Source organism: Bolinopsis microptera, chromosome 8 (assembly GCF_026151205.1).
Source record: "Bolinopsis microptera isolate Bmic1 chromosome 8, MBARI_Bmic_1.0, whole genome shotgun sequence".
In the NCBI taxonomy this organism is placed as follows: domain Eukaryota; kingdom Metazoa; phylum Ctenophora; class Tentaculata; order Lobata; family Bolinopsidae; genus Bolinopsis; species Bolinopsis microptera.
Genome location: NC_087079.1, coordinates 825454 through 852047, shown reverse-complemented (window position 1 = coordinate 852047; position 26594 = coordinate 825454). Strand labels below are relative to the sequence as shown.

Genomic DNA, 26594 nt, shown 5'->3' with positions numbered 1-26594 from the left:
ACACTCAGTAACCACTAACCAGTTGCATGATGAACTATTGAAACGTTTCTAACATATAAATATGTTGTATGTGCAAAACACTACTACATAGTAGTAGTATCTGTGTTCTAAATACTGACTTGTAAATCTCCTCGAATGTCTCCAAATTCCAGAGTCTCACGCTCTTATCCAAACTGGCGCTGACCATGATCAGATCTGACTGAGGGTGCATCAACACGCTCGTTACCGCCTGAAACACACAGTTACTATAGTTACCGCCTGAAACACACAGTTACTATAGTTACCGTCTGATTTTATATAGCGTTATATATATACACACAGTTACTATAGTTACTATAGAGATATAGAGACCTCATAATTCCACATCTTCTCGTTAAACCTATTTACCTTTTTAACCTAATTACAGTCTTAAAGCTATAATTGAGTTTTAAAGCTATAAATCACAGCTTTTTGGCCACAAATCATATCAAAAAACACAAAAACAATAGATAAGTGCAGTGGTACGCAAAGCAATAATAATCGTTACATTGATTTTGTGGCAGACTGCTACCAATATATTACCTTGCTGTGAGAGGTGAAGGTATGTAACATTGTCCCCTGCTCTGACCAAACTTTTAGAGCCGTGTCAATACTGTTAAATCAGACTTGTTAAGTATTTTATACAATTTTAACAAGTATTGCAGTTTCTTTTGTAATCTTATGAATGAAATAAAAGCTTTCTGCACATGTCACGCACTGTTTGAAATCACTCTAAAAATGTTAAAAGTGTTCTATAAATAGCCCACCTGGCAGTGATGTAGTATTTGAACTTAGCGCAGTAACAGCAGTCTGTGAGGGGGAGACAGGGGGAGGTGGAGATTGTGAACAGGTAGTCACAGTCTGATGTTAGGATTATTATCTCCTTTTGTGCCACACACAGTAGCCTGTAACAATAACTAGTAACCATGGTAACATATAACAGGTAGTCACAGTCTGATGTTAGGATTATTATCTCCTTTTGTGCCACACACAGTAGCCTGTAACAATAACTAGTAACCATGGTAACACATAACTAGTAACCATGCCATGGTAACATATAACAGGTAGTCACAGTCTGATGTTAGGATTATTATCTCCTTCTGTGCCACACACAGTAGCCTGTCGAGACAATAAGGCTATTTATTAATGTATTAATGTATTATTATACTAATAGAAGGGCTATTTGAAAGACTAAATCTGTCTTTCATGAAACTATTTACCAGCCTGAAGCTGACTTATCACGAACGATTTGGTATGTTATAACTTACAACTAAATGCCCGCAACGCCCCCCCCCCCCCCCCCCCCGCAACGTTTAATTTTCTTTTTACTCACCTTCAGACGCTTCAAGTTAATTTCTCCAATGTACAATATTTATTACCCATAACTAATCAGCTATTTGTAGTACCTGTCGTTAGTATCGTCCAGCTGAACTCTTGTGATCCACTGAGAGGGTGTGACTGTGTAGCGTTTATACTGGATAAAAAACTGTTCTGTTCCCGCACTGTCTCTGTCGCACTTGTGGTGCAAATACCTCCACATCTGCACAAATAAAGCTTTTTAAACGCGCTCAATACTAGCTATTAGAGTTTAACAGTGAGGTTTTTTTAAAATTTTTTATTAAATACTTTTCAAATTTTACAGAGTACAGCAATAGATGAATATAAAATAGAATCGTTCAAAATATCGCCCCCATCTGTAAAATATGATGGGCACCCAAACACGGTAAACACATAGTGAACTATGTCCGCAGTAACGGACAAATATTAGAAGAAATGTGGGAGGGTTCGAAAATACATAACAATTTAGATATTATGTTTGTCTGGACTTTCAATTAATATCAGGTAATAATGATGAAAATTAATGATAAACGATAAAGTCACCTTGACTCCTCCGACTCCAGCTGTGATTATGATATCTCTTCTCATATCATAAAGCATGCAGAGAATTGTTCCATTGTCCGCGTCAAACACAAAACTGCATTGCAGCATTGAATTCAGCAGCTGAGGGGAAATATATAATATAATGTTAAATTGCGGATGATTATGAAATGTGAATTGCTTTTATGTATAACTGCATCCCCAATGATTCATTTGTAATCTTCTGATCTATATTTTAAGTTTTTACCTGTAGTGTATTATCCTTCGCAAGAGCAAAGTAAATACCATACTTTGGTATGAAAATAATCTGTTTCAACAACTGCTTCTTGTTCGATGGGTAGGTTAGCAGCCGTTTATCTGTAAGAAGATACAGGGTGTTTCAAAAATAATGTCCTGATTTTAAAAAACAATACAATTTTTTCCTTTCACCCTTTTGAAAAAAGGCAATAGTGAAAGGTTACGAATGGACGTTTTTGCAGAAAAACGTGGATTTTGGAGATAGCGGTAGGTGGGTCAAATATATGTCGTGTTCCTTACTTGCTTGCTTCCGTTCGTTACCATGTCAACTTGCCGCGCGCACGCGCACGGGGATTGCTTGCGGAGATGTGGTGTATAGCTAGTCTGTGGTCAATGAATGCGCGGCACGAGCGTATTTTAATGTATATAATACTAGTAATGTATAGTATTTTGTAATAAGCCCAACTTGAATGTGGCACGCGTAGTCTACTGATGTTTCAATATTATTATTATAAGGTGAGCTGATTAGAGCATATATTAATAGTTATTGTGAAATGGAAATCTAGCGTCCGCCAAAACGAAACAACGGGCGCAATTCTTGTTTATAAAGGAGCAAATCATAATGAGTGTGCGCTTTTGTATATTTAAATATAGGGGTCCACATGGTTGATCTGTTACGTTTGTTTGCAATCATGTCATTTTGTAATACTTGCAGCGGCATGTATGATGTATCGTACTGACGCAGAATGAGGCCGAATTTATGACCTGTTGCCTCAACGGCTATCCACAAACTATGCCTAACATCCTTCGACATGCACAAATCAGCGTGGTGCAGCACGTGATTCGAACGGTAAAATGAGTTTTCTGATACATGTCGAATGACGGCAGAACTATAGCATCGTGGACGTGCCTGCTACGTAGCATTTATTTTACTATTTATAAAACAGTGGATAGCACGTCAAGTAATAACAAACACCCCGTTGGAGAAGCACCTGAAGCATGTTATGCATGTGAATCGACATGCAAACCGCGTGGCGCGCGCAAATGCGCGCCACTGATGCGCATCTTATTAACAAATTTTACAATCGCGCGTTCCTGAAGTTCGATAATGTAGACCTCCTAAAATAGACAGTTCGATGAAACGATCTGACATAATTGTAAATACTAAATACTTAAAGTTAAATCTCAGAGAATAGGAAATATTGTGGTTGATTTTGAATGATGTAATGCCCCTCATACCTATTTGGGTGTCTTTATTCCAATGTGTTATTCCTGCACCATCCAGTAGAGCGAAGTCCCCAGAAAAAGGACTGTAAGCTATGCTGATGACATCTGAGCTCTTAACGCTTTGGTGGTACGAGGCTCGTTGCTGGAACCCGTACTGGTACACCTGAGTAGTTACTATGGTTACCACACCTGAGTAGGTACTATGGTTACTACACCTGAGTAGGTACTATGGTTAGTACACCTGAGTAGTTACTATGGTTACTACACCTGAGTAGGTACTATGGTTACTACACCTGAGTAGGTACTATGGTTACTACACCTGAGTAGTTACTATGGTTACCACACCTGAGTAGGTACTATGGTTACTACACCTGAGTAGGTACTATGGTTAGTACACCTGAGTAGTTACTATGGTTACTACACCTGAGTAGGTACTATGGTTACTACACCTGAGTAGTTACTATGGTTACTACACCTGAGTAGTTACTATGGTTACCACACCTGAGTAGGTACTATGGTTACTACACCTGAGTAGGTACTATGGTTACTACACCTGAGTAGTTACTATGGTTACTACACCTGAGTAGGTACTATGGTTACTACACCTGAGAAGGTCCTAGTGATTAATATCTCCCGCACTTTAGAGCTTGTTCCTAATAAACACCCAGTAAACACCCACTCACCCAGTTTACTAACTCTAGTTCGTACGAGACTCATGCAGTGGCGTAACGAAGGGCCCCGCTTGCCCCGCTTTGTGGGGGGGGGGGCGCCAAATCGTTGTTTGAATGTGGGACAATTTCTAAAACTTAACTAAAGTACTAGCAAAACTGCGCGATACACACTTTTTTAGAGATTTTACCAGCGTATCCTCTAAAATCACCTAATTTGTTCAATTTTAGGGAGGGGCACAAAAAGGGGAAGGGGCGCCAACAGGGGCGCTTTTTCGGCGGGGGGCGCCAACAGGCAACGTTACGCCACTGGACTCATGCCTCGAGCGGACCACTTCAATCAAATGAAGCAACACAGGTTCTAATCTTATGGTTGGTGGGCTAGACAGTGAAACACGCAAATGTAGTGTATACTTCGTTAAATTACATCATTATCTACAAAGGAATTAAGTTGGTTAGTTTTATTAGTACTATATATACGAAGATCTAAAATGCCTCAAACAATCGAGAATCAAATAACCTAAATAAAATACACAAGGTAAATGGAGATGAACTACACAAAAATATAGCTTCAAAAATGAAGCTTCAAAAAAGAAGAATTAAAAACTAAGAACCTTATCTTTCAACTTTGCATCTATTTAAACCCAAGCAATTAGTTCTATACTTCTCAATATACCTAAATTCCTCCCTATTTAATCCCCTGGGGTTACATTCTTTCAAAATGGCAAATTTATAGAACACAGGTTCTATACCATTAAGAACAATTTAGGTTTCAGGAACCACTATTGCTTATCCCGTCACTATTTCACCTTGTTTACCGACAAAACAGCTTAATTCCCAGAAAAACAATAGCGTGCAGGACCCAGGAGCGAGAGATTAATTAACCGGAGCATGTGCAGCTTGTTCTCTTGACACACATACCATTCACTGTCTCGAGGTACTGAATACACACTGCTTGCTATAAGCTCTACACTGGATTTGTGACATAAAGCTATTAGCTGAACAGTACGCTGCAGTGACTTTGCTGTTTGCAGGTTATAATAACTTCACAGGCTAAAATTACAAAATTGTGCTGATTAAAGAGATCTTGGTTGTTGAGATAAGCCTGCTGCTCCGTCGTTATTACAGTTACTTTAGAGGCTAGAGTAATTGCAGCAGTACACTGCTGTGTACTAGAGTACGATACACTTGCTTCACTAGTGGGGTTAGTAATAATTATACTACTATGCAATTCAAAGCAGCTTTAACGAACTTTCTCAAGTCATTTCCGGACTCCAGCTCCAGGATACAGCCGTCGGAATGTAAATTTCATCAAAATCGAACAATGCAGTATAAAGATATTCCTTTTTAACCTCCATGGTAATGTCAATGTAGAGAGAAATTCGTCACTTGCTATTAAAACTTGTGCTCCTTCATAAATATTATCATTATCGCGATCAAACCCCTTATTTATAGGCCTGCCAGTCTCTTCTGAAGCACGAATGACCATAATTTCTAACGTCCGAGAAAAGTCTAAACACCCATTTTTGAATTTTGTAAATCGGTGGTCCGGAAGTGGAGATATGGTTCAATGAAAATTGTCGGTTTAACACTGTTTGTATTGTCATAATCAGAATACTTTGCAGGCTCTGACGAAAAGATATGGCACCCACTGTAGGAGCTTTGCAATTATGAAATTACTAAGTAAATTAGTTAAACGTTTCCTTGTCACTATCAGAGAGCTTTATGGTTTTCCCAAAAGATCCAAAACGTCGAGGAGCATGGGATAAAAGAATTAACAGGGCCGACCATGAAGCGACCACTTCAGCTAGTGTACCTACTAGGAGCACTTCGTAAACTCAAAAGACAGGAAATACCTAAACACATGGTTGAAGGACACATGCATCCCCAACACCGGCGAGATTCGTCTTTATATTCCGGGCCAGGCAGACGTGAAACCAGACGGTCTCTTGTAAAGTAGAATCAGAGCCGTACGGAGAATCAAGCTTTACACATCTCACTCAGACAGTTTACTTTTCAGATAAAGTGAAACGATAACTAGAGTTAGATCCGGACAATTTAATACGAGACCATTTAATCTCAGACTGGATAATGTTGCTGATCCTCGAGTGCTATGTAATACGATAAAATCTCAGTCTCAAGAACAGATTCGCCTAGAGTGAAAGCCGCTGCTCCGTAACTAGAATATTGGAGTAATTAGTTGAACTCTTTTATTTTACCTGGAGGCTAAGTTAGTTATAGTCATAGAATATAGATTATAGATGGGTTTTGGAACATTATATGAAATGTTTTCAAGAAGCGATGTTATACGATTGAAGTCTGAGAATGTTGAATATTAAAAATTCTCGATCTGAACAAAGAGAAATCAGAAAAATTGAAACAAATAATTAAATGATTCAAGTTAAAAATACCTGAACATCCTCTTCAGACATTGTTCTACACACTACTCATTTTCAGAACCTTTTGTCATGATCAGTCTCCATCCCTATAAGTCTATGTGACGTTAGAATTCATTTCAATTATTGTATCAATTAAGTGTATCGTATTAACTATTATTTGATTATTTATGTAATTGTTACACCGAGACGGCAAACTGATTTGTGCAATTGTTGTACCTTTAATAATTGATTGAATGCATTGTTTTGGAATGTGACAGTAATCTATTTGATTCGTTACAGAGACGTATTTTCGTCTCTAATGGTGACAAGAGTTCAAAATTTTTGGAATTTTTGAACTTACATTTTTGACAAACAAAGAATAAAATACACAGTTTAACATTTTAAATTGTCAACATAATAACAGTTATATTTTTATAACATAATAGTAATATTTTCAGAAAATAAATCGGCTACATCAGATAATAAAATCATAAGTTTCAGTTTGTCAGAATTATCTAATTGAACTGCATTCTTAAAATTCCATGGAGGCCACTTTCATTCAGTAGCAGTATGACTCTCCATCAATATAATAATCGTCTTCTAACATTTGCACTTATCACAGCATTTCTTTCCTGTAAATAATAAAGCAGTGAGTTGGAGAAGTCTATCTATACATTCACCCATCATTGGAGGCGTATTAAGGTTAGTGCCCCCCCCCCCCCCCATTAGGAAGATGCCCCTCCCCCACCCCCCCTCCATAAAGAAAGTGCCCCCCCCATAAGGAAAGTGCCCCCCCCCCCCCCCATAAGGAAAGTGCCCCCCCCCCCACTAAGAAAGTGCACCCCCCCCATTAGGAAAGTGCCCCCCCCCCCCATAAAGAAAGTATCCCCCCCCCCCCCCATAAGGAAAGTGCCCCCCCCCCCCCATTAGGAAAGTACCTCCCCCCCATTAGGAAAGTGCCCCCCCCCCCATAAGGAAAGTATCCCCCCCCCCCATTAGGAAAGTGCCCCCCCCCCCCATAAGGAAAGTGCCCCCCCCCCCCCCCCTTAACGAAAATACCCCCCCCCCCCCCCCATTAGGAAAGTGCCCCCCCCATAAGGAAAGTATCCCCCCCATTAGGAAAGTACCCCCCCCATAAGGAAAGTGCCCCCCCCCCCCCCCCATTAGGAAAGTACCCCCCCCCCCCCATAAGGAAAGTACCCCCCCCCCCCCCATTGGTACATTAAAATAGTTTAACAGTGTTACTCACCACAGCAGGCAGCCGTTCCAGCGCAGCCCTTACAAGCACATCCACATCCACATTTACAAGCCATTTTGTTCAGGTATAACGCTAATGAAAATTGGGGAGGTTAGGTACAAATATAATATATTAATCTCAGTCTGTATACTATAAACAAAACACATTATGTCTGATTATTTCAGGTATTTACAACTTTTATAATTAACTTCTCGACAGAATAAGAATACGCAGTTTGAAATTTAAGATAAACTAAAATCAGTTCATTATATCATATTATATATTACATTAGAAATTATATATTACATTAGATAATTACGTCATTTATTATAATTTTAGTAGATTAAGATAAGATTAGTAAGAGTTTTTAATTTAACACTAGTTTAATACTCCATGCAGGCCATCTTCTGTCAGTATCAGCCTTAATAACCTCATCGTCTAACATTTGCACTTAGCACAACACTTCTTTCCTGTAAATAATAGAACAGTGAGCTTGAGAAGTCTATCTATACATTCACCCATTATTGGAGACGTATTAAGGTTAGTGCGGAGTAATGCCTCCGGGTAGTGCTCCTCAATCAATCAGGTTACTTTTATATGCTGCACCTTTATTACAGGAGATCTTGCTATCTTTCACTAAATCAACATCAGTAATAAAGTTGACGTCTGCAGTTTAAAACATTAGGAAAGTGCCCCCCCCCCCCCCCAATAATGAAAGTGCCCCCCCCCCCCCATTAGGAAAGTGCCCCCCCCCCCATTAGGAAAGTGCCCCCCCCCCCCTTAAGGAAAGTGCCCCCCCCCCCCCCTTAAGGAAAGTGCCCCCCCCCCCCATTAGGAAAGTGCCCCCCCCCCCCATTAGGAAAGTGCCCCCCCCATAAGGAAACTGCCCCCCCATAAGGAAAGTGCCCCCCCCCCCATAAGGAAAGTGCCCCCCCCCCATTAGGAAACTGCCCCCCCCCCATTAGGAAAGTGCCCCCCCCCCCGGCCCCCCCCATAAGGAAAGTGCCCCCCCATTAGGAAAGTGCCTCCCCCCATTAGGAAAGTGCCCCCCCCCCCATTAGGAAAGTGCCCCCCCCCATTAAGGAAAGTGCCCCCCCCCCCCCATTAGGAAAGTGCCCCCCCCCCCCCCCCCCCCCCATTAGGAAATTGCCCCCCCCCCCCCCCATAAGGAAACTACCCCCCCCCCATAAGGAAAGTGCCCCCCCCCCATTAAGAAAGTGCCCCCCCCCCCCCCATTAGGAAAGTGCCCCCCCCCCCCCCCCCTTAAGGAAAGTGCCCCCCCCCCCCCCATTAGTACATTAAAATAGTTTAACGGTGTTACTCACCACAGCAGGCAGTTGTTCCAGCGCAGCCCTTACAAACACATCCACATCCACATTTACAAGCCATTTTGTTCAGGTATAACGCTAATGAAAATTGGGGAAGTTAGATACACATATAATATATTAATCTCAGTCTGTATACTATAAACAAAACACATTATGTCTGATTATTTCAGGTATTTACAACTTTTGTAATTAACTTCTCGACAGAATAAGAATACGCAGTTTGAAATTTAAGATAAACTTAAATCAGTTCATTATATCATATTATATATTACATAAGAAATTATATATTACATTAGATAATTACGTCATTTATTATAATTTTAGTAGATTAAGATAAGATTAGTAAGAGTTTTTAATTTAACATTAGTTTAATACTCCATGCAGGCCATCTTCTGTCAGTATCAGCCTTAATAACCTCATCGTCTAACATTTGCACTTAGCACAACACTTCTTTCCTGTAAATAATAGAACAGTGAGCTTGAGAAGTCTATCTATACATTCACCCATTATTGGAGACGTATTAAGGTTAGTGCCAAGTAGTGCCTCCGGGTAGTGCTCCTCAATCAATCAGGTTACTTTTATATGCTGCACCTTTATTACAGGAGATCTTGCTATCTTTCACTAAATCAGCATCAGTAATAAAGTTGACGTCTGTAGTTTAAAACATTAGGAAAGTGCCCCCCCCCCCCCATTAGGAAAGTGCCCCCCCCCCCCATAATGAAAGTGCCCCCCCCCCCCATAATGAAAGTGCCCCCCCCCCCCCCATTAGGAAAGTGCCCCCCCCCCCATTAGGAAAGTGCCCCCCCCATAAGGAAAGTGCACCAACCCCCCCCCCCCCCCCCATTGAGAAAGTGCCCCCCCCCCCCATTAGGAAAGTGCCCCCCTCCATAAAGAAAGTGCACCAACCCCCCCCCCCCCCCATTAGGAAAGTGCCCCCCCATTAGGAAAGTGCCCCCCCCCCCCCCCCATTAGGAAAGTGCCCCCCCCCCCCCCTAAAGGAAAGTACACCAACCCCCCCCCACTAGGAAAGTGCCCCCCTCCATAAAGAAAGTGCACCAACCCCCCCCCCCCCCCCCCCCCATTAGGAAAGTGCCCCCTCCCTTAAGGAAAGTGCACCAACCCCCCCCCCCCCCCCCCCATTAGGAAAGTGCCCCCCCCCCCCCCCTTCCCCCATTAGGAAAGTGCCCCCCCCCCCCCCCCATTGGTACATTAAAACAGTTTAACAGTGTTACTCACCACAGCAGGCAGTTGTTCCAGCGCAGCCCTTACAAACACATCCACATCCACATTTACAAGCCATTTTGTTCAGGTATAACGCTAATGAAAATTGGGGAGGTTAGGTAAAAATATAATATATTAATCTCAGTCTGTATACTATAAACAAAACACATTATGTCTGATTATTTCAGGTATTTACAACTTTTGTAATTAACTTCTCGACAGAATAAGAATACGCAGTTTGAAATTTAAGATAAACTAAAATCAGTTCATTATATCATATTATATATTACATTAGAAATTATATATTACATTAGATAATTACGTCATTTATTATAATTTTAGTAGATCAAATTAGTAAGAGTTTTTAATTTAACATTAGTTTAATACTCCATGCAGGCCATCTTCTGTCAGTATCAGCCTTAATAACCTCATCGTCTAACATTTACACTTGGCACAACACTTCTTTCCTGAAGCATGAGAGTTGAGCAATATGTGAAACAGAAACAAAGTCATTTCTGTAAACTTAATTATAAGCCTTTTTCATTAAATTTATCATGAAATTTAAATAACTAAATTAGTTATATCTAACGCTACTAAAGTTACTCTGTTAGCAAACTACACTACTTTACTCACCACAGCAGGCAGCTGTTCCAGCGCAGCCCTTACAAACACATCCACATCCACATTTACAAGCCATTTTGTTCAGGTAACAGCACGCTTATCGCTATATAAATAACAATTAGTTAGGTTTAACAAACACAAAATAAATCTCATAGTTGTGCTTGTCTCTGTAAGATCATACAATACATTATTTCACTATTACAACATAACCGGATATTATTCTCAGTTCAGCAATGATTTTAAACAGTTTAAACAAGTTGTCAGAGTATTATAATATGATAGAAACATTAAAACAAGCAAATGTTATAGTTCGGCTAACAACGAGTAATAATAGGTAAGTACCGTGACGAGTCACACTTAATATTGTTATTATAATAATATATCATTCATACAATTTCAAAAACAAATATAGCTAACAAATTTCATTTTCATTTTATTTTTCAAACATTTAGTCGGCTTCAAAAGATTTCAAAAGAAAAATATATATCACAGTTCAACTGTTTTTTTTTCTACAGAAGTTTAATGCACAACATCCTCAGTAATCGCTGTAATCACGAGATTTCACTCTTACAGCTGGCATTTCTTCTATCCTGGATATAGTGTTAGAGCTTATGGGAAACAAGAGCACGCAACACAATGTAATTACCATAGTAACCATAGTAACTATAGTAACCACGCAACACATTGTACAGCTACCACGAAGCAACAAACCTACCGCTAACTAGATATGTACTAAAATAGAATACTACATTATCACCATGATATCACAGTAACCATAGTAACCATAATATTATCTAATTGTCAATTAAAAATGACCTCTGAAGTCTACAGCTTGCTTTCTAATGTAGTTGAGCCAATTTACCACACAATTATTGAAATACCGCAGAGCAGTGTGACGGTGGTTCCTACAATAAATCTAAACTACTGTAGTAAACACTACTACAACTACTATAGTACACACTACTATAACTACTATAGTACACACTACTATAACTAATATAGTACACACTACTACAACTACTATAACTACTATAGTACACACTACTACAACTACTATAGTACACACAACTATAACTACTATAGTACACACTACTATAACTACTATAGTACACACTACTATAACTACTATAGTACACACTACTATAACTACTGTAGTACACACTACTATAACTACTATAGTACACACTACTATAACTACTATAGTACACACTACTATAACTACTATAGTACACACTACTATAACTACTGTAGTACACACTACTATAACTACTGTAGTACACACTACTATAACTACTGTAGTACACACTACTATAACTACTGTAGTACACACTACTATAACTACTATAGTACACACTACTATAACTACTATAGTACACACTACTATAACTACTATAGTACACACTACTATAACTACTGTAGTACACACTACTATAACTACTGTAGTACACACTACTATAACTACTGTAGTACACACTACTATAACTACTGTAGTACACACTACTATAACTACTATAGTACACACTACTATAACTACTATAGTACACACTACTATAACTACTGTAGTACACACTACTATAACTACTATAGTACACACTACTATAACTACTATAGTACACACTACTATAACTACTATAGTACACACTACTATAACTACTATAGTACACACTACTATAACTACTGTAGTACACACTACTATAACTACTATAGTACACACTACTATAACTACTATAGTACACACTACTATAACTACTGTAGTACACACTACTATAACTACTATAGTACACACTACTATAACTACTATAGTACACACTACTATAACTACTATAGTACACACTACTATAACTACTATAGTACACACTACTATAACTACTATAGTACACACTACTATAACTACTATAGTACACACTACTATAACTACTATAGTACACACTACTATAACTACTATAGTACACACTACTATAACTACTATAGTACACACTACTATAACTACTATAGTACACACTACTATAACTACTATAGTACACACTACTATAACTACTATAGTACACACTACTATAACTACTATAGTACACACTACTATAACTACTATAGTACACACTACTATAACTACTGTAGTACACACTACACATTACACACTACTATAACTACTGTAGTACACACTACTATAACTACTATAGTACACACTACTATAACTACTATAGTACACACTACTATAACTACTGTAGTACACACTACTATAACTACTATAGTACACACTACTATAACTACTGTAGTACACACTACTATAACTACTGTAGTACACACTACTATAACTACTGTAGTACACACTACTATAACTACTGTAGTACACACTACTATAACTACTATAGTACACACTACTATAACTACTATAGTACACACTACTATAACTACTGTAGTACACACTACTATAACTACTATAGTACACACTACTATAACTACTATAGTACACACTACTATAACTACTGTAGTACACACTACTATAACTACTATAGTACACACTACTATAACTACTATAGTACACACTACTATAACTACTGTAGTACACACTACTATAACTACTATAGTACACACTACTATAACTACTATAGTACACACTACTATAACTACTGTAGTACACACTACTATAACTACTATAGTACACACTACTATAACTACTATAGTACACACTACTATAACTACTATAGTACACACTACTATAACTACTATAGTACACACTACTATAACTACTGTAGTACACACTACTATAACTACTATAGTACACACTACTATAACTACTATAGTACACACTACTATAACTACTATAGTACACACTACTATAACTACTATAGTACACACTACTATAACTACTATAGTACACACTACTATAACTACTGTAGTACACACTACACACTACACACTACTATAACTACTATAGTACACACTACTATAACTACTGTAGTACACACTACTACAACTACTATAGTACACACTACTATAACTACTATAGTACACACTACTATAACTACTATAGTACACACTACTATAACTACTATAGTACACACTACTATAACTACTGTAGTACACACTACTATAACTACTATAGTACACACTACTATAACTACTATAGTACACACTACTACAACTACTATAGTACACACTACTATAACTACTATAGTACACACTACTATAACTACTGTAGTACACACTACTATAACTACTATAACTACTGTAGTACACACTACTATAACTACTATAGTACACACTACTATAACTACTGTAGTACACACTACTATAACTACTATAGTACACACTACTATAACTACTATAGTACACACTACTATAACTACTGTAGTACACACTACTATAACTACTGTAGTACACACTACTATAACTACTATAGTACACACTACTATAACTACTATAGTACACACTACTATAACTACTATAGTACACACTACTATAACTACTATAGTACACACTACTATAACTACTGTAGTACACACTACTATAACTACTGTAGTACACACTACACACTACACACTACTCGCCACATGTCTAGCATTTGCACTTGTCACAGCACTTCTTTCCTGTAAATAAGAAGGTTGTTGTTAATAAGTTAATATTCCTGTAACACTAGATATCATATACACTATACACTATACACTATACACTATTGACCAAAACCCATCATCATGGGTGGAGTGAACCGCTGCCAGTGTCCCTCTTTTCCAAACAAAAGGAAATGATATTAATTTGAATAACCGTCCGCAAATGCAAATTGATACCGAGAATGAAATCGGTCGCTCGCTTTTTCCATTCAATAAGCTTTATTACAATTCGTATAAAGCTGTGAATTTCAATGAATGGGAAAAGCGAGCGACCGATTTCATTCTCGGTATCAATTTGCATTTGCGGACGGTTATTCAAATTAATATCATTTCCTTTTGTTTGGAAAAGAGGGACACTGGCAGCGGTTCACTCCACCCATGATGATGGGTTTTGGTCAAATATCATCTCTTTTTGATTATAATGTCAGGATAATTTACACTGTCGAAACGTCATTAAGAAGAAGGTAATTTCAACGATTTCGGAATTTTACCTTTGAAAACGTTTCCTTGTGTTTAGGTAGGTATATCTGTCGATAACACACTGAATATGGTTTAGTGGCTCAGTTGGTTAATCCGCCTGGTATTGCTTGAGGTACCAGGTTCGATTCCCGACTCTGTCACTAGCCGTGGGGTGAGCGTCGTCGACACTCAGCTAAGGATCCTGAGTTGTCTATGCAGCCCCCCGGTCCACTCAGCCAAATACTCGAGAAATCGGGTGTGAGGGTTAAATGAGGAGCTGCCCATTGCAGCAAAGTCTCGGGCGAAGAAAGTATGGTACACACTACCTTAACCGTCACTGGCCTAATGTATAATTGAATCCTTCGGCTTCCTGTAATTGGCTGGTTACACACTTGTGTAACAATGTGGCTGTTGGAATGTCCGAAGTAAAAATAAGTGTTGAGATTTTTAAAAAAATGGTACTTTTTACTCATTCAAGTTGGCATTTAATTCATATATAATGCCATTTAAATATCGTGGGAAAGCAGAATATATTCGAAATCACGAATGAGCAAAATTCTCACCTTTCGCACGTGCAAACTTTGAGTGGACGTTGCGTGCGCATACAATATTGAATCACCATAACTTTTTGCATAGTGGTATTTGATATATAGTTTGATAAGCATCCAAAGTTTCAGAAGATTTTAAAAAGAACTTGGATCACAACGGGACTCCAAAGTTGATAAAAATCATGAAAATAACAATTTTCAGTGATTTTAGCTATTTTAAATCAATTTGGGCGTGTGCAACTTTTGGGCGTGTGCAACTTTTTGATTTTTAACTTTAAAACTAGCCTATAACACAATTTAGACCTTTCAGAAGCAAAATTGAGCTCCACAACCCAAGGGATGGCCCAACACCAGAGAATACTAATTCACAACTTTTGTGTTTTTATAAAATTATTCTTCAAAAAAGCACTAACTTCAATAGCAAATATCTTTATGAAGGAGCAAGGTAGGAAAATTTTCCGGTAGATTTTCAGAATGCTTGAACAATTATCTAAGGTCAAAATCTCCTCAGATTTTGAATAAAATTACTCCTTAATAGTGTAAAATCGATTAGAAAAGTTGTTATTTTGTCAAAAATCAAGTTTTAAAAACACCTACTTTGATGACGTCATCAAGTGTTAATGATGACGTTAACTACTACTATGTCGGAGCTAAGTCCGATCTACGCCAGAAAACCCCCTCCATATATCCCTGTCCCGCATCAGGGTTCGCAGTTCCTCTTTAGAGTTTGTCCCAACTTCCTTCAGTAACATAGACAAGTAGCTTTGTCTTGGTCGGCCTTGCTGTGCTCTACCGTGCGTAGGTTCCCATAAGACTAAATCACTGGCAAGTAGCTCAGGATGTCGGATGCAGTGTCCCGCCATTTTTAATCTCCTGCTTCGTAACTTGTTTGACAGCCTTGGGAGGCTACCATACAAAGTTATATTGCTGACCTTGTCCTTCCATGAGATACCCAGCACCATACGCAACATCTTTGTGTATGTCCCGTCCAAACTTTTCTCTTGAGCCTTTGTCAGTGTCCAGGTTTCTGATCCGTAGAGCAGTACTGATTCACAAGCCGCTATGAACAATCTAATCTTTAGGCTCTTTGACAGTTTGGATTTCCAGATATCCTTCAGTCTATGTAGGGCACCCCACGCTTTTCCCTTTCTAACCCTTATCTCCCTATCTGTGCTCTCAATCCAGGAGCCTAAGTAGATGAAATCATCTACATTTTCTATGGCTTCCCCGGATCGACTTTGTAGGTCGCTAGATCGATCCTCCATATTCAGTGTCATGACCTTGGTCTTGCCTTCGTTTATGTGTAGTCCCACGCTTGCTGCCGCCGATTCTACTCTGAGCAGGAACTCGTTAGCCTTGTCCATGTCCTCAGATATAAGTGCTATATCATCTGCAAAGTCCACATCGGTGATGATCTTGGGCCCCACTCTTCTGCTTTTTCTACGTTCGAGGGTGAGTCCAAGTCGCTCCGCATCATCGCCTATGGCTTGCCTCATACAGTAGTCGATGACTATTGCAAAGAGGTAAGGTGCTAAGGTATCACCCTGTAACACACCTGCAAGTATCTCGAACAATTCAGTTTCTCCGTCTGGAGTTAGGACTTTGGCCATTGTCTTCTCGTACATGAGCCGTATAAGCTGCACGATTTTGACTGGAATGCCGTAAGCTTCTAGAATGACGTTAAATTATTTTTTAATGTAATGTAAACTGAAGTGTAAACGATTATCTTCAAGACCTATGGTTCGAAATGACTGTATTGTTTATACTTTTGAATCTACAGATACTTGAATGTAGGCTACAATTGACTGCCAAAGCGTCTATATTATATATACATATTATATACTATACTTCACGACAATCTGTTGTAAAACAGGGGTTCCAGGAAACCCACTTCCCGATACTCCTCAAACTTGAAATTTCATTTACACTCGATTTGGTCAACGTCTAGACGCCCTGCAAAGTTTCAGATCTCTAACTCAATTTTAACATGGTTTTTAAGGCACCTGAATATGGCGATTTTGGGTTTTTTACCTAATTTCGTATAACATGCTGGCGCGTATTTTGCGCAAATTTCTTAAAAACCTCCACATAACTATTTCTTATTCCTGTCATCTTTAACATTGAATTAGAATGTTTTGAACTTAAATATACCTGATGAACTACTTTCGATGAATCTTAATGCCTGGAAAACAATAAAGGGGATATAATAGTATAGGGGGTAAATAGTGTTGTGAATATAAGGGCAACGGTTATGCTTGCCAGCATTGTGATAATACACTATACACTATACAGAAGCTGAGAAGATTAGGAAGATTAGCAAGTTACACTAATAACTACACTAAGTAACTAACGCTACTAAAGTTACTCTGTTAGCAAACTACACTACTTTACTCACCACAGCAGTCAGCCTTTCCGGCACAGTTAGTGCAAGCACATCCACATCCACATTTACAAGCCATTTTGTTATAAGTACGCTACGAGGGGTTGAATTATAAGTAAATAATGATTAACAGAAGCCAAACCAACATAATTAGTACTTTAGTTATATTGAAATATCGAACCAAAGAATAACTCTTATGTTGGTTGAGACTGTGAGACTCTCATTTGTGAGATTTAGATACTTATACCAGAAACACAAACACGGAACAAAACAACAACAGTTCAGAGAATACAAAGATGGGATGATAAGATGTGTTAAAACCAGAGCTACAGCAGCAAAAGTAACCATAGTATTTAACCATAGTAACCGTACACTAGTAATGATATATACAGCACGTCACTCAACAGCGATAGGAACACAGAGAGTAGAGAGTAACGAGTAACCATACAAAGTTGACAATATGGTCATATGATGCTGTACTGAGCTATATAATCCGTTACCTGGACTCGTGCCAAATCAACTCATGACTCTCGGAGAATGAGCAAACTATTTAGAGCGTCCAATTATTCCATATATGGAGCTGTATCCTGCCGTTATTAATGACAACTCAATATAAGCCTGATGTCATGCAGGCTGATCAAATTAAAGGGGGAGGCAGGATGGGGTTAGTGTGTACCAGTTAATTTATAGTTTATACCCTCACCAATATAATATTATATGCAAAATCCGGATTGGAATATTGTTTATGAGTCACATGGTTGCAATGTATTCTTGTATAAATGTCTATAATTTCTATTGATCCCGTTTGATGCCACAAGGAAAAATGCTCTTATTTGGAAATGGAATTTGATTTGATTTTTCCTTGTCGCATCAAACGGGATTATAGGAAAGCGAGTTTCTTGGAGTTAAGTGTATGCTAGTCAAGCTCTAGTCACGTAACACGAGCAGCAGGGCGTACCGTATGGTAGAAATGAAACGAGTAAATTGAAATGGAGAAACAATGACGTGATATATAGATCACTCGACGTGTCTAATCACAGAAGATAGTGTTCAGGCAAACTGGCTATCGTCAATCGGATCCTTAAAACGATTAAGGGGCAACCAAGAAGTGAGCTCTCCACTTCCGGCTCTCCGGGTGTACTCTCAAAATTCTATCACGCCATACTGCGTGACGGTACACGCATCTGCTTGCACCACGTGACACGTAGTCTCGCCAATGAGCACTCCACTAGCAGTCACCCTGCGGCTGCGAGGACCAACAATAGGCCTGGCTGACAGTCAGGTGCAAAGGTGAGCGGACGGCTCCAAACTGACAGTTGGTTTGCCAGTCAACCAATCTTACACTCAAATGTGTAAATTGAAATAAACCCTTCCATTTAAACAATTGTGAAACAGTTACACCTTAATACACCGTTTTACCCGGAAACATGTAACGGTGCATTTAAAACGGCTCAAACAACTTATAATGAAAGTCCTATATGGCTGAAACGCAACGTTCCTGAAACTTCATAGGACGCTAGAAATAAAAGTGAACTAGGTTCATGAGAATTCTACTGATTCTCCTTTACAACAGGATCAATAGAAATTTATACAAGAATACATAATATTACATATTACATATATTATCAGATCTAATTTTTACTCAAATTTCTCGCCATTTCGCCGTATTGGGAATAGCAGAGATGGCAAGAGAAACTCGTTGTTCCTTACTTTGGATCATCAAAATGGCAAACAAAATATTTTCGGCACTACTACAGCTAAAGCAGGTTTGGTGTGAAAAGCTGGACAAGCTCAACAAAAGTGCAGGGTGCAGCTGACCCCGCTGTGCAGGGATCAGAATGTAGCTCTCTAAAGTGCAGGGTGCAGCTGACCCCGCTGAGCAGGGTGCAGCTGACCCCGCTGTGCAGGGTGCAGCTGACCCCGCTGAGCAGGGTGCAGCTGACCCCGCTGTGCAGGGTGCAGCTGACCCCGCTGTGCAGGGTGCAGCTGACCCCGCTGAGCAGTGTGCAGCTGACCCCGCTGTGCAGGGTGCAGCTGACCCCGCTGTGCAGGGTGCAGAATGAAGCTCTCTGAGCAGGGTGCAGCTGACCCCGCTGAGCAGGGTGCAGCTGACCCCGCTGTGCAGGGTGCAGCTGACCCCGCTGAGCAGGGTGCAGCTGACCCCGCTGAGCAGGGTGCAGCTGACCCCGCTGAGCAGGGTGCAACTGACCCTGCTGTGCAGTGTGCAGAATGAAGCTCTCTGAGCAGTGTGCAGAATGAAGCTCTCTGAGCAGGGTGCAGCTGACCCCGCTGTGCAGGGAGCAGAATGAAGCTCTCTGAGCAGGGTGCAGCTGACCCTGCTGAGCAGTGTGCAGAATGAAGCTCTCTGAACAGGGTGCAGCTGACCCCGCTGAGCAGGGTGCAGCTGACCCCGCTGAGCAGGGTGCAGCTGACCCCGCTGTGCAGGGAGCAGAATGACGCTATCTGAGCAGGGTGCAGCTGACCCCGCTGAGCAGTGTGCAGAATGAAGCTCTCTGAACAGGGTGCAGCTGACCCCGCTGAGCAGTGTGCAGAATGAAGCTCTCTGAACGGAGAGGTCCTCTTTATACCCCCTCACCACCCCGTGTGGTAGTGTCATGCGCCTGATCATGCGCTTGACGTGATGTGCTAGAGCCTTCTGGAGCAAGTTACTGGACAATTTTGGAGCAAATACCAACACAATTATGGAATGAGATTATCTCACAAATTAAATCATGGCAAAAAAGGTCCGGATGAGGTGCAAAATTGAACTTTGAGGCATGATATCACCACTACTGGCCTTTTGCCAGGGTTAGGTGGAAAAACGTGATCGGTGAAGATTAGGTACAGTAGTACCAGGAGTTGTGTCTGCCAGGTAACTAACCGGGTACAGTATTTGTAAAGGAGTCCGACTTATCTTACTCAATTCTGTTATTGAATCTCACAATTATTACAGTGAAATCCACCTTCACACTTCCCATTGACGTCATGTAAAATGTTTCCTGAAAAATGTCTTTTATCTCCACAGGATAATTTTGTAAACTTGAACCAGCTGTTCATTTCACATTACGGGATGAATTTTTTATTTAGCCAGACGACATTTTCTGAGTACGTGATAAAATCGTCGTTCTAGCTAGACGACATTTTCTGAGTACGTGATAAAATCGTCGTTCTAGCTAGACAACATTTTCTGAGTACGTGATAAAATCGTCGTTCTAGCTAGACAACATTTTCTGAGTACGTGATAAAATCGTCGTTCTAGCTAGACAACATTTTCTGAGTACGTGATAAAATCGTCGTTCTAGCTAGACGACATTTTCTGAGTACGAGATAAAATCGTCGTTCTAAACTAGAATGTTAGAGTTTGTAGTTTGTTTGGGGAACGTTTTTCGGGTTTTTGTTACACCGGCCAATGTTTACAAAATCATGTGATATATAACAATATAATTTTATTTAGTATTAAGTGAAAATGAGAGTAGAAAATTATGATGTTACAACCTTTATTGTTTATTCTTTTTTTTTAAACCAAAAACTTTAAAATTAAAACTTGCATAATATTATGATTTATTTATTAAAAACATAGTGAAAAAAATTTGATTTGATACGACAGAAGATCACACGCACTGTTTCTGAAATTCCGGACGTCCGGAAATTTTGGCACAATTACTCTGTAAGTTTAGATCCCTGTATTTTGAACGAGAAGTCGATTCCCAGAGCAGCTCATAAGAGCCGAGACACAACTCGCATATATTTCAAGTAACTACACATTTTATTAACAATGAATTTGAGTTGGTTTTATTTGTACTCGTAAAAGTAGCTGGAAATCTGGACGTCCGGGGGAGGGGGGGGTGGTTTTGAAAATTCGGAAACACCCGGACAGGGGGAGGGGGTGGTCTGAAAATCTGCGATTTTGGCTGACGTCCTAAGTAGATCGCCCCTTTTGTTAGACTCCTCTCGTGGGTTAGCTCAGGTAACTTACCTGTTGTACTGCAGGAACCCAATGTGTTTAACTTTCAAGTTGGAAAAGGTAACTAGTAAGTTATCTTCGGAAATAAGTTGATATTGTGAGGTGACTTGAGATGGTGTTGTAACTAAATAAAACAAATTGTATGGATTCTATAACTATTGGAAACAACAGAGTTCAATATTAATCAAAACTGTCCGAGTAAAAACTAAAAACTAAAAACTGTCTCCCTCTCCCTCTCCTCAACCTACTTTGTATGTACTCCAAGAGAGTACATGAGCCCCTCGTGACAAACATTGGTTCCTATTGGTCAGCGATGTAAGTTTCTACAACCCCATTGGTTATTGTGCATGCCACGTGTTTCGAGCATTTGCGCTGCTCCTAACATGACGTCACGACAAGGAAGTTAGTTTATCACGTGTTATCTAGTTAATTGTTCTATAACTAGTAAAGCTTTCATGTTATAAACACCTCACACACATGTGTGTTATATACAGTTTACCACGTGTCACCTATTGTCGTTACCGTGAGAAACGTGCTACTAAGCCTATTGGTTAAGAACGTCCTTTGCTAACCAATAGCAAGTCTAAGAGTCATGGGCTAGGAGAGATAAAGTGTATATAATATACATCTAATTACATGTAATGATACATAATTGCGATACTATTGTTAGATAACATTATGTCTGAAAATACAGGGAGGGGACGTATTTCAATATATAAAAGGGTAGGGGAGTAGGTGGGAATATAAAAGGGTGAGGGAGTGTGTAGGAATATTGTGACTTAAAGTCACAATATGATAATATACCTTAAGAACTTTATTCTTCTATGAGCAAAATTGTAAATAGTCCAAAATTGTAAATTTTTATATTTTTCATTATTTATTCGCCATTTTCCAATGAGTATACGTATTTGACTTCTAGCTACAGTTTTGACCTTATGTCATAATTCTAAAACAATATTTAGTTTTTAACTCCGATTTAGAGGATGTAGTTATTATTATTATTATTATCAAACATGTCAATCTTACAAATGTCAACAATCCTAAAATAATTTAGAACCGAAACGTGATCCTTTGTAAGATTATATGTCCCAAAAGTCAAATTGACTTGTACTCAAGTATAAAATTGAACAATTTACTCCAATAACCACGGTCACTAGCAAGTTCTCTCAAATGGAGAATATCATCATACGACTCCAGCAAGATGAAACGCTTCCAGAGGTCAACCTTCAGGTGGTGTAGGAGGTTACGTCTGTGAGCCCCGAGTCTACCAACTTCACTACACATCTCGACAGCAAAACACAGCGCAGCTTGAGCTGGTGATCTTTCATCGCTCCTCAGTATGTGTCCTAGCATCTTCCACCTAGATAACTCAGCACGCTCAGACATAGGGGTAGAGTTACTCTGTTTGTGGAGGGTATCTTTGGACATCATACTGCGTGGCCAGCTGACATTCATGATCTTTCTGAGGTGGTTACGGTGACATGCATCTAAGTTGTCCCAGTACGATTTAGGCATTCCCCAGCAACTAGAGTTATACATGAGAATAGATACTACTTGGGCCTCATAGACCATCAGCTTCTTCTGTAGGGGGATCTTACTCTGGCACCAGACCTTCTTGAAGTTCTGGAATGCTACATTGGCTAACATGATTCTTCTGGTGACATCTTTCCTACTTTCTAGCAGAGAACCCAACAACTTGCTACTGCACCATTCTTCATTCATTTTAAGGGGTTTACCATCATCCATGACCTCATCTTTCCCAGCTATGTAGACGTGTACAAACTCTGTCTTTGATTCATTAATATTCAGATTCCACTCTTTGAACACCTTAGTAGCGATAGGGAGGAGAGCTTCTAGAGCATATTTGTCTGCACCAAGATAGTCGATGTCATCAGAGTAGGCATCTTCTTCAGGCATGCCGCTAGGGCTTATAGGAGGGGTTGGGCGCAGCATCACGGCATGCAGGTGGTAGCAGGCACCAGCTAGAGTGAGTGTGAAACAGAGGCCTGAAACACTATCACCTTGGGCCTGGGGTCCTCCATTGGTGCTGGTGAATTCAAGGGAGGTAGCGTCGTTGACTCGCACCTTGATCTTGGTGTTGCTCAGGAGGAATCTCACTAGTCTGATCTCATCTCTTGTGCAACCTGCGTCGTTGAGCACAGGCTGCCTACTGATAGTATCGAAGGCACTGGACATGTCTAGGCCCATCTTGTGGAAAGACCACTCTCTTTCTTTTACGATGCTGATCAACATACGGTGACACCATACCAGGTCTCCACAGCTTCTCTTCTGCTTGTAGGCAGCTTGCCATGGACCTGTAGCTGTGTAAGCATCTACCTTTGCTTCAATTCTCCTGAGTGTAATGAGGGATAGCAGCTTACGAGCACAGTTACATAATGTCAGGGGTCTGAGGCTTTTCAGTTCACCAGGAGTCTTGCCAGGCTTTTGAAGAGGGGTGATGAAACATTCTCCGACAGCGTCAAGGAACAGGTTCTCTTCAGAGCAGGTGTTGATGATTTTGGCGTAATGGACACATAGCGCACTCCCACCATACTTGAGGAGCTCTCCCACCATTAGAGCACTCCCACCATTAGAGGATGTAAAGAAACAAAAATAGTAGGAAATTTACATTAAAACTGGTAACTTTTAGTGATCATGGTGAGGAAGCTACATCAAAACTGGTAACTTTTTGTGAACATGGTGAATAAGATACAGCAAAACTGGTTATTTTTTCCCGATCCATGACTCAAAGTGCCGAAGGCACAAAAGAGTCAAGTAAGTAAGTAAGTAAGTAAGTAAAGATTATGACATAACATCATCACAAGTGTCTACAAAATATCACCGCACTAAATAAAAAAATAATTTAAATAAATATATTTTTCCATCAACATTAATAATTTATCAAATTCAATTTTATTAATTAATAAAATCTAATACATTATCTATAAATAATTCATTAATACTTCCCAGTGGAATAAAGATTTATAAAACGCTTCTTTGCCACAAAAGGATGAAACCAAAGATATTCATTATGTGTCTCCTTATTGCTTAAATAACTGGGTCCTTCAATTTTCCCTAAAACTTCATTCGAAACATTCCAAAAATAAAAATCATTTACACTGTTTTTAGAAATCATTTCTTTCTTAAATCCTTCCAATCTAACTTTAAAGCTTAAAACTGTCGAGCAGTTCTTGACATCTGAAGGGAGTTTGTTCCAGTAAGGAATGACTCGCTCCGGAAGAAAAGAAGACTGGAGATTCTTAACTTTAGTTACACTCTTATTACACCTATTGGTTGAAACTAGATTAAGACCAGATCTGCTCATTCTGAACAAGTAAAATACAATTTTTTTAAGTAAAATACAATTTTTATTTTCCACAGAAGAATCAATACATATTGAATTATAAATATCCGATAATTCCATTAATAATCATTAAAAGTTGCTTTGTCATTTGTAAAATCAAAAACGAAAAGCCGTACGCTGAACTGTGAACGCGCGCTGCGTTTTTCTGCAGCTGCCTAGCTTCAAGCTTCTAGCCGCTAACATCAAAGCTGCCGCGCGCGCGCCCAGTCACCAGTGCTGGGGTGCATTCTCATTAACAATTAAACTTGGTCAAAGATAGTTATATACAATTCCTAAATTAAATCAATAATCATGTTAATATGAGTATTCAACACTACTCGACAACAAATATTTGCCGGCCCATCAACGATTCAGTCGCCGAAACAAAAATCAAATGATTGCTTTTTCGTTTCAGGGGACTGTTTGAACTCAGTACTATATCCGACTAATCATACTTTATAATGGTTAGAATACAAAGTAAAAAGATTTTCCTCGATGGGCCGGCATTCGCAACCGTGAAACGTTTTGAGTACGACGAACGATGACACCACCACCAGCCGTTAATTAATAAGTCCATGGGTGACAGGATAAAGTTAAAGTAAGATGTGTAATTTCATATTGCCTATCACCTATCACCAAAGTTACTTTGCATATACTGCTTCTAGTTACACGATAGCGATCTCAGTTCCCAATAACGTGTGACCCAACAGAAGGGATTGTGGAAGGACACGTACATTTTTCATTAACACGTGCCCTGATTACCCCCTCCGTTGAGCTACTATACGGGGAACGTTGTCAGATTGATAATAAATTTTACTTTAAAATTGGTTGCCGGGTGATGGTGTCAGTGACAAACCCGATCCATATTCAGTCAAACCACTAGTTACTTTAAAAGCTTCGATAAGGTCCCCACGTATTCGCCGCTCTGCCAGCGTTGTCAAATTGAGGATATCCAGTCTGCAGCTGTACGGAAGAGTACCCACCTCATCAACAAGACGGGTAAACCGCCTCTGGACGCTCTCCAGCTCCAAAACAGTCCCCCAACTTCCATGAGCCACAACTGGATTCCACAATTGGACACAATACTCAAGATGAGGTCTTATCAAAGCTTTATCAAGGACAAGGGTTAGCGATCGAGGTTTTTTTTGGGATATGGTAGCTTTGCAACCGTGCATGCCTGCGTACGTGTCGCCCACGTGTCTGCCTGCGCAAATTAATTTTGCGCAAAAATCTGAATTAAACAATTGTTGGCGCGCGGTGCTGAAATGTTCAAGTACATTGTTAATTTCACCATGTACGCATCCCGCTAGAGACTAATTGATAGCATAGTATTATTATTTTGAGTTAGTATTACTATTTTGCACAGATCCGTGTCAGGTTGCATAAACAATAAACATATGGTTACATAGAAATATACACGATTTTCAAATTAAATATGGAATTATATCAACTGGGCGGCGCTCGGCCTGTCACTCCGCC

The 26594-nt window shown here is 39.5% G+C and overlaps 2 protein-coding genes and 5 long non-coding RNA genes across 7 annotated transcripts in view; all 7 read right to left on the bottom strand.

The window, feature by feature from the left end:
* Window positions 1–6523, bottom strand: part of LOC134819871 (WD repeat-containing protein 97-like) — a 29336-nt gene extending 22813 nt beyond the window's left edge. Inside the window, exons 1-8 of the mRNA XM_063830021.1 lie at window positions 6440–6523; window positions 3373–3523; window positions 2144–2253; window positions 1900–2019; window positions 1425–1558; window positions 786–923; window positions 562–631; window positions 120–229 (exon numbers count right to left, since the gene is read on the bottom strand). Of these exons, the coding sequence (XP_063686091.1) occupies window positions 120–229; window positions 562–631; window positions 786–923; window positions 1425–1558; window positions 1900–2019; window positions 2144–2253; window positions 3373–3523; window positions 6440–6460 (854 nt within the window). The 5' untranslated portion in view covers window positions 6461–6523. The remainder of the gene's footprint in view (window positions 1–119; window positions 230–561; window positions 632–785; window positions 924–1424; window positions 1559–1899; window positions 2020–2143; window positions 2254–3372; window positions 3524–6439) is intronic.
* Window positions 6524–6798: 275 nt separating this feature from the next.
* On the bottom strand, window positions 6799–7743 carry LOC134819462 (uncharacterized). Its single transcript, XR_010160764.1, has 2 exons — window positions 7656–7743; window positions 6799–7038 (listed from the first exon to the last, which is right to left on the bottom strand). It is a non-coding gene; the product is annotated as an uncharacterized LOC134819462 (long non-coding RNA).
* Window positions 7744–7877: 134 nt separating this feature from the next.
* Window positions 7878–9140, bottom strand: LOC134819460 (uncharacterized). Its single transcript, XR_010160762.1, has 2 exons — window positions 8969–9140; window positions 7878–8113 (listed from the first exon to the last, which is right to left on the bottom strand). It is a non-coding gene; the product is annotated as an uncharacterized LOC134819460 (long non-coding RNA).
* Window positions 9141–9190: 50 nt separating this feature from the next.
* On the bottom strand, window positions 9191–10286 carry LOC134819458 (uncharacterized). The gene is made up of 2 exons (XR_010160760.1): window positions 10208–10286; window positions 9191–9426 (listed from the first exon to the last, which is right to left on the bottom strand). It is a non-coding gene; the product is annotated as an uncharacterized LOC134819458 (long non-coding RNA).
* A 143-nt stretch (window positions 10287–10429) lies between these two features.
* On the bottom strand, window positions 10430–10914 carry LOC134819461 (uncharacterized). The gene is made up of 2 exons (XR_010160763.1): window positions 10826–10914; window positions 10430–10659 (listed from the first exon to the last, which is right to left on the bottom strand). It is a non-coding gene; the product is annotated as an uncharacterized LOC134819461 (long non-coding RNA).
* Window positions 10915–11114: 200 nt separating this feature from the next.
* Window positions 11115–17901, bottom strand: LOC134819459 (uncharacterized). The gene is made up of 3 exons (XR_010160761.1): window positions 17824–17901; window positions 14362–14400; window positions 11115–11403 (listed from the first exon to the last, which is right to left on the bottom strand). It is a non-coding gene; the product is annotated as an uncharacterized LOC134819459 (long non-coding RNA).
* A 4966-nt stretch (window positions 17902–22867) lies between these two features.
* On the bottom strand, window positions 22868–24346 carry LOC134819835 (uncharacterized). Its single transcript, XM_063829983.1, has one exon. The coding sequence runs from the start codon at window positions 24344–24346 to the stop codon at window positions 22868–22870; it is 1479 nt and encodes a 492-aa protein (XP_063686053.1).
* Between the last annotated feature and the right edge of the window lie 2248 nt (window positions 24347–26594).

Excerpts from the sequence above, each read along its gene's own strand:
- LOC134819835 (XM_063829983.1), bottom strand. The coding sequence starts at position 24,346 with ATGGTGGGAGAGCTCCTCAAGTATGGTGGGAGTGCGCTATGTGTCCAT.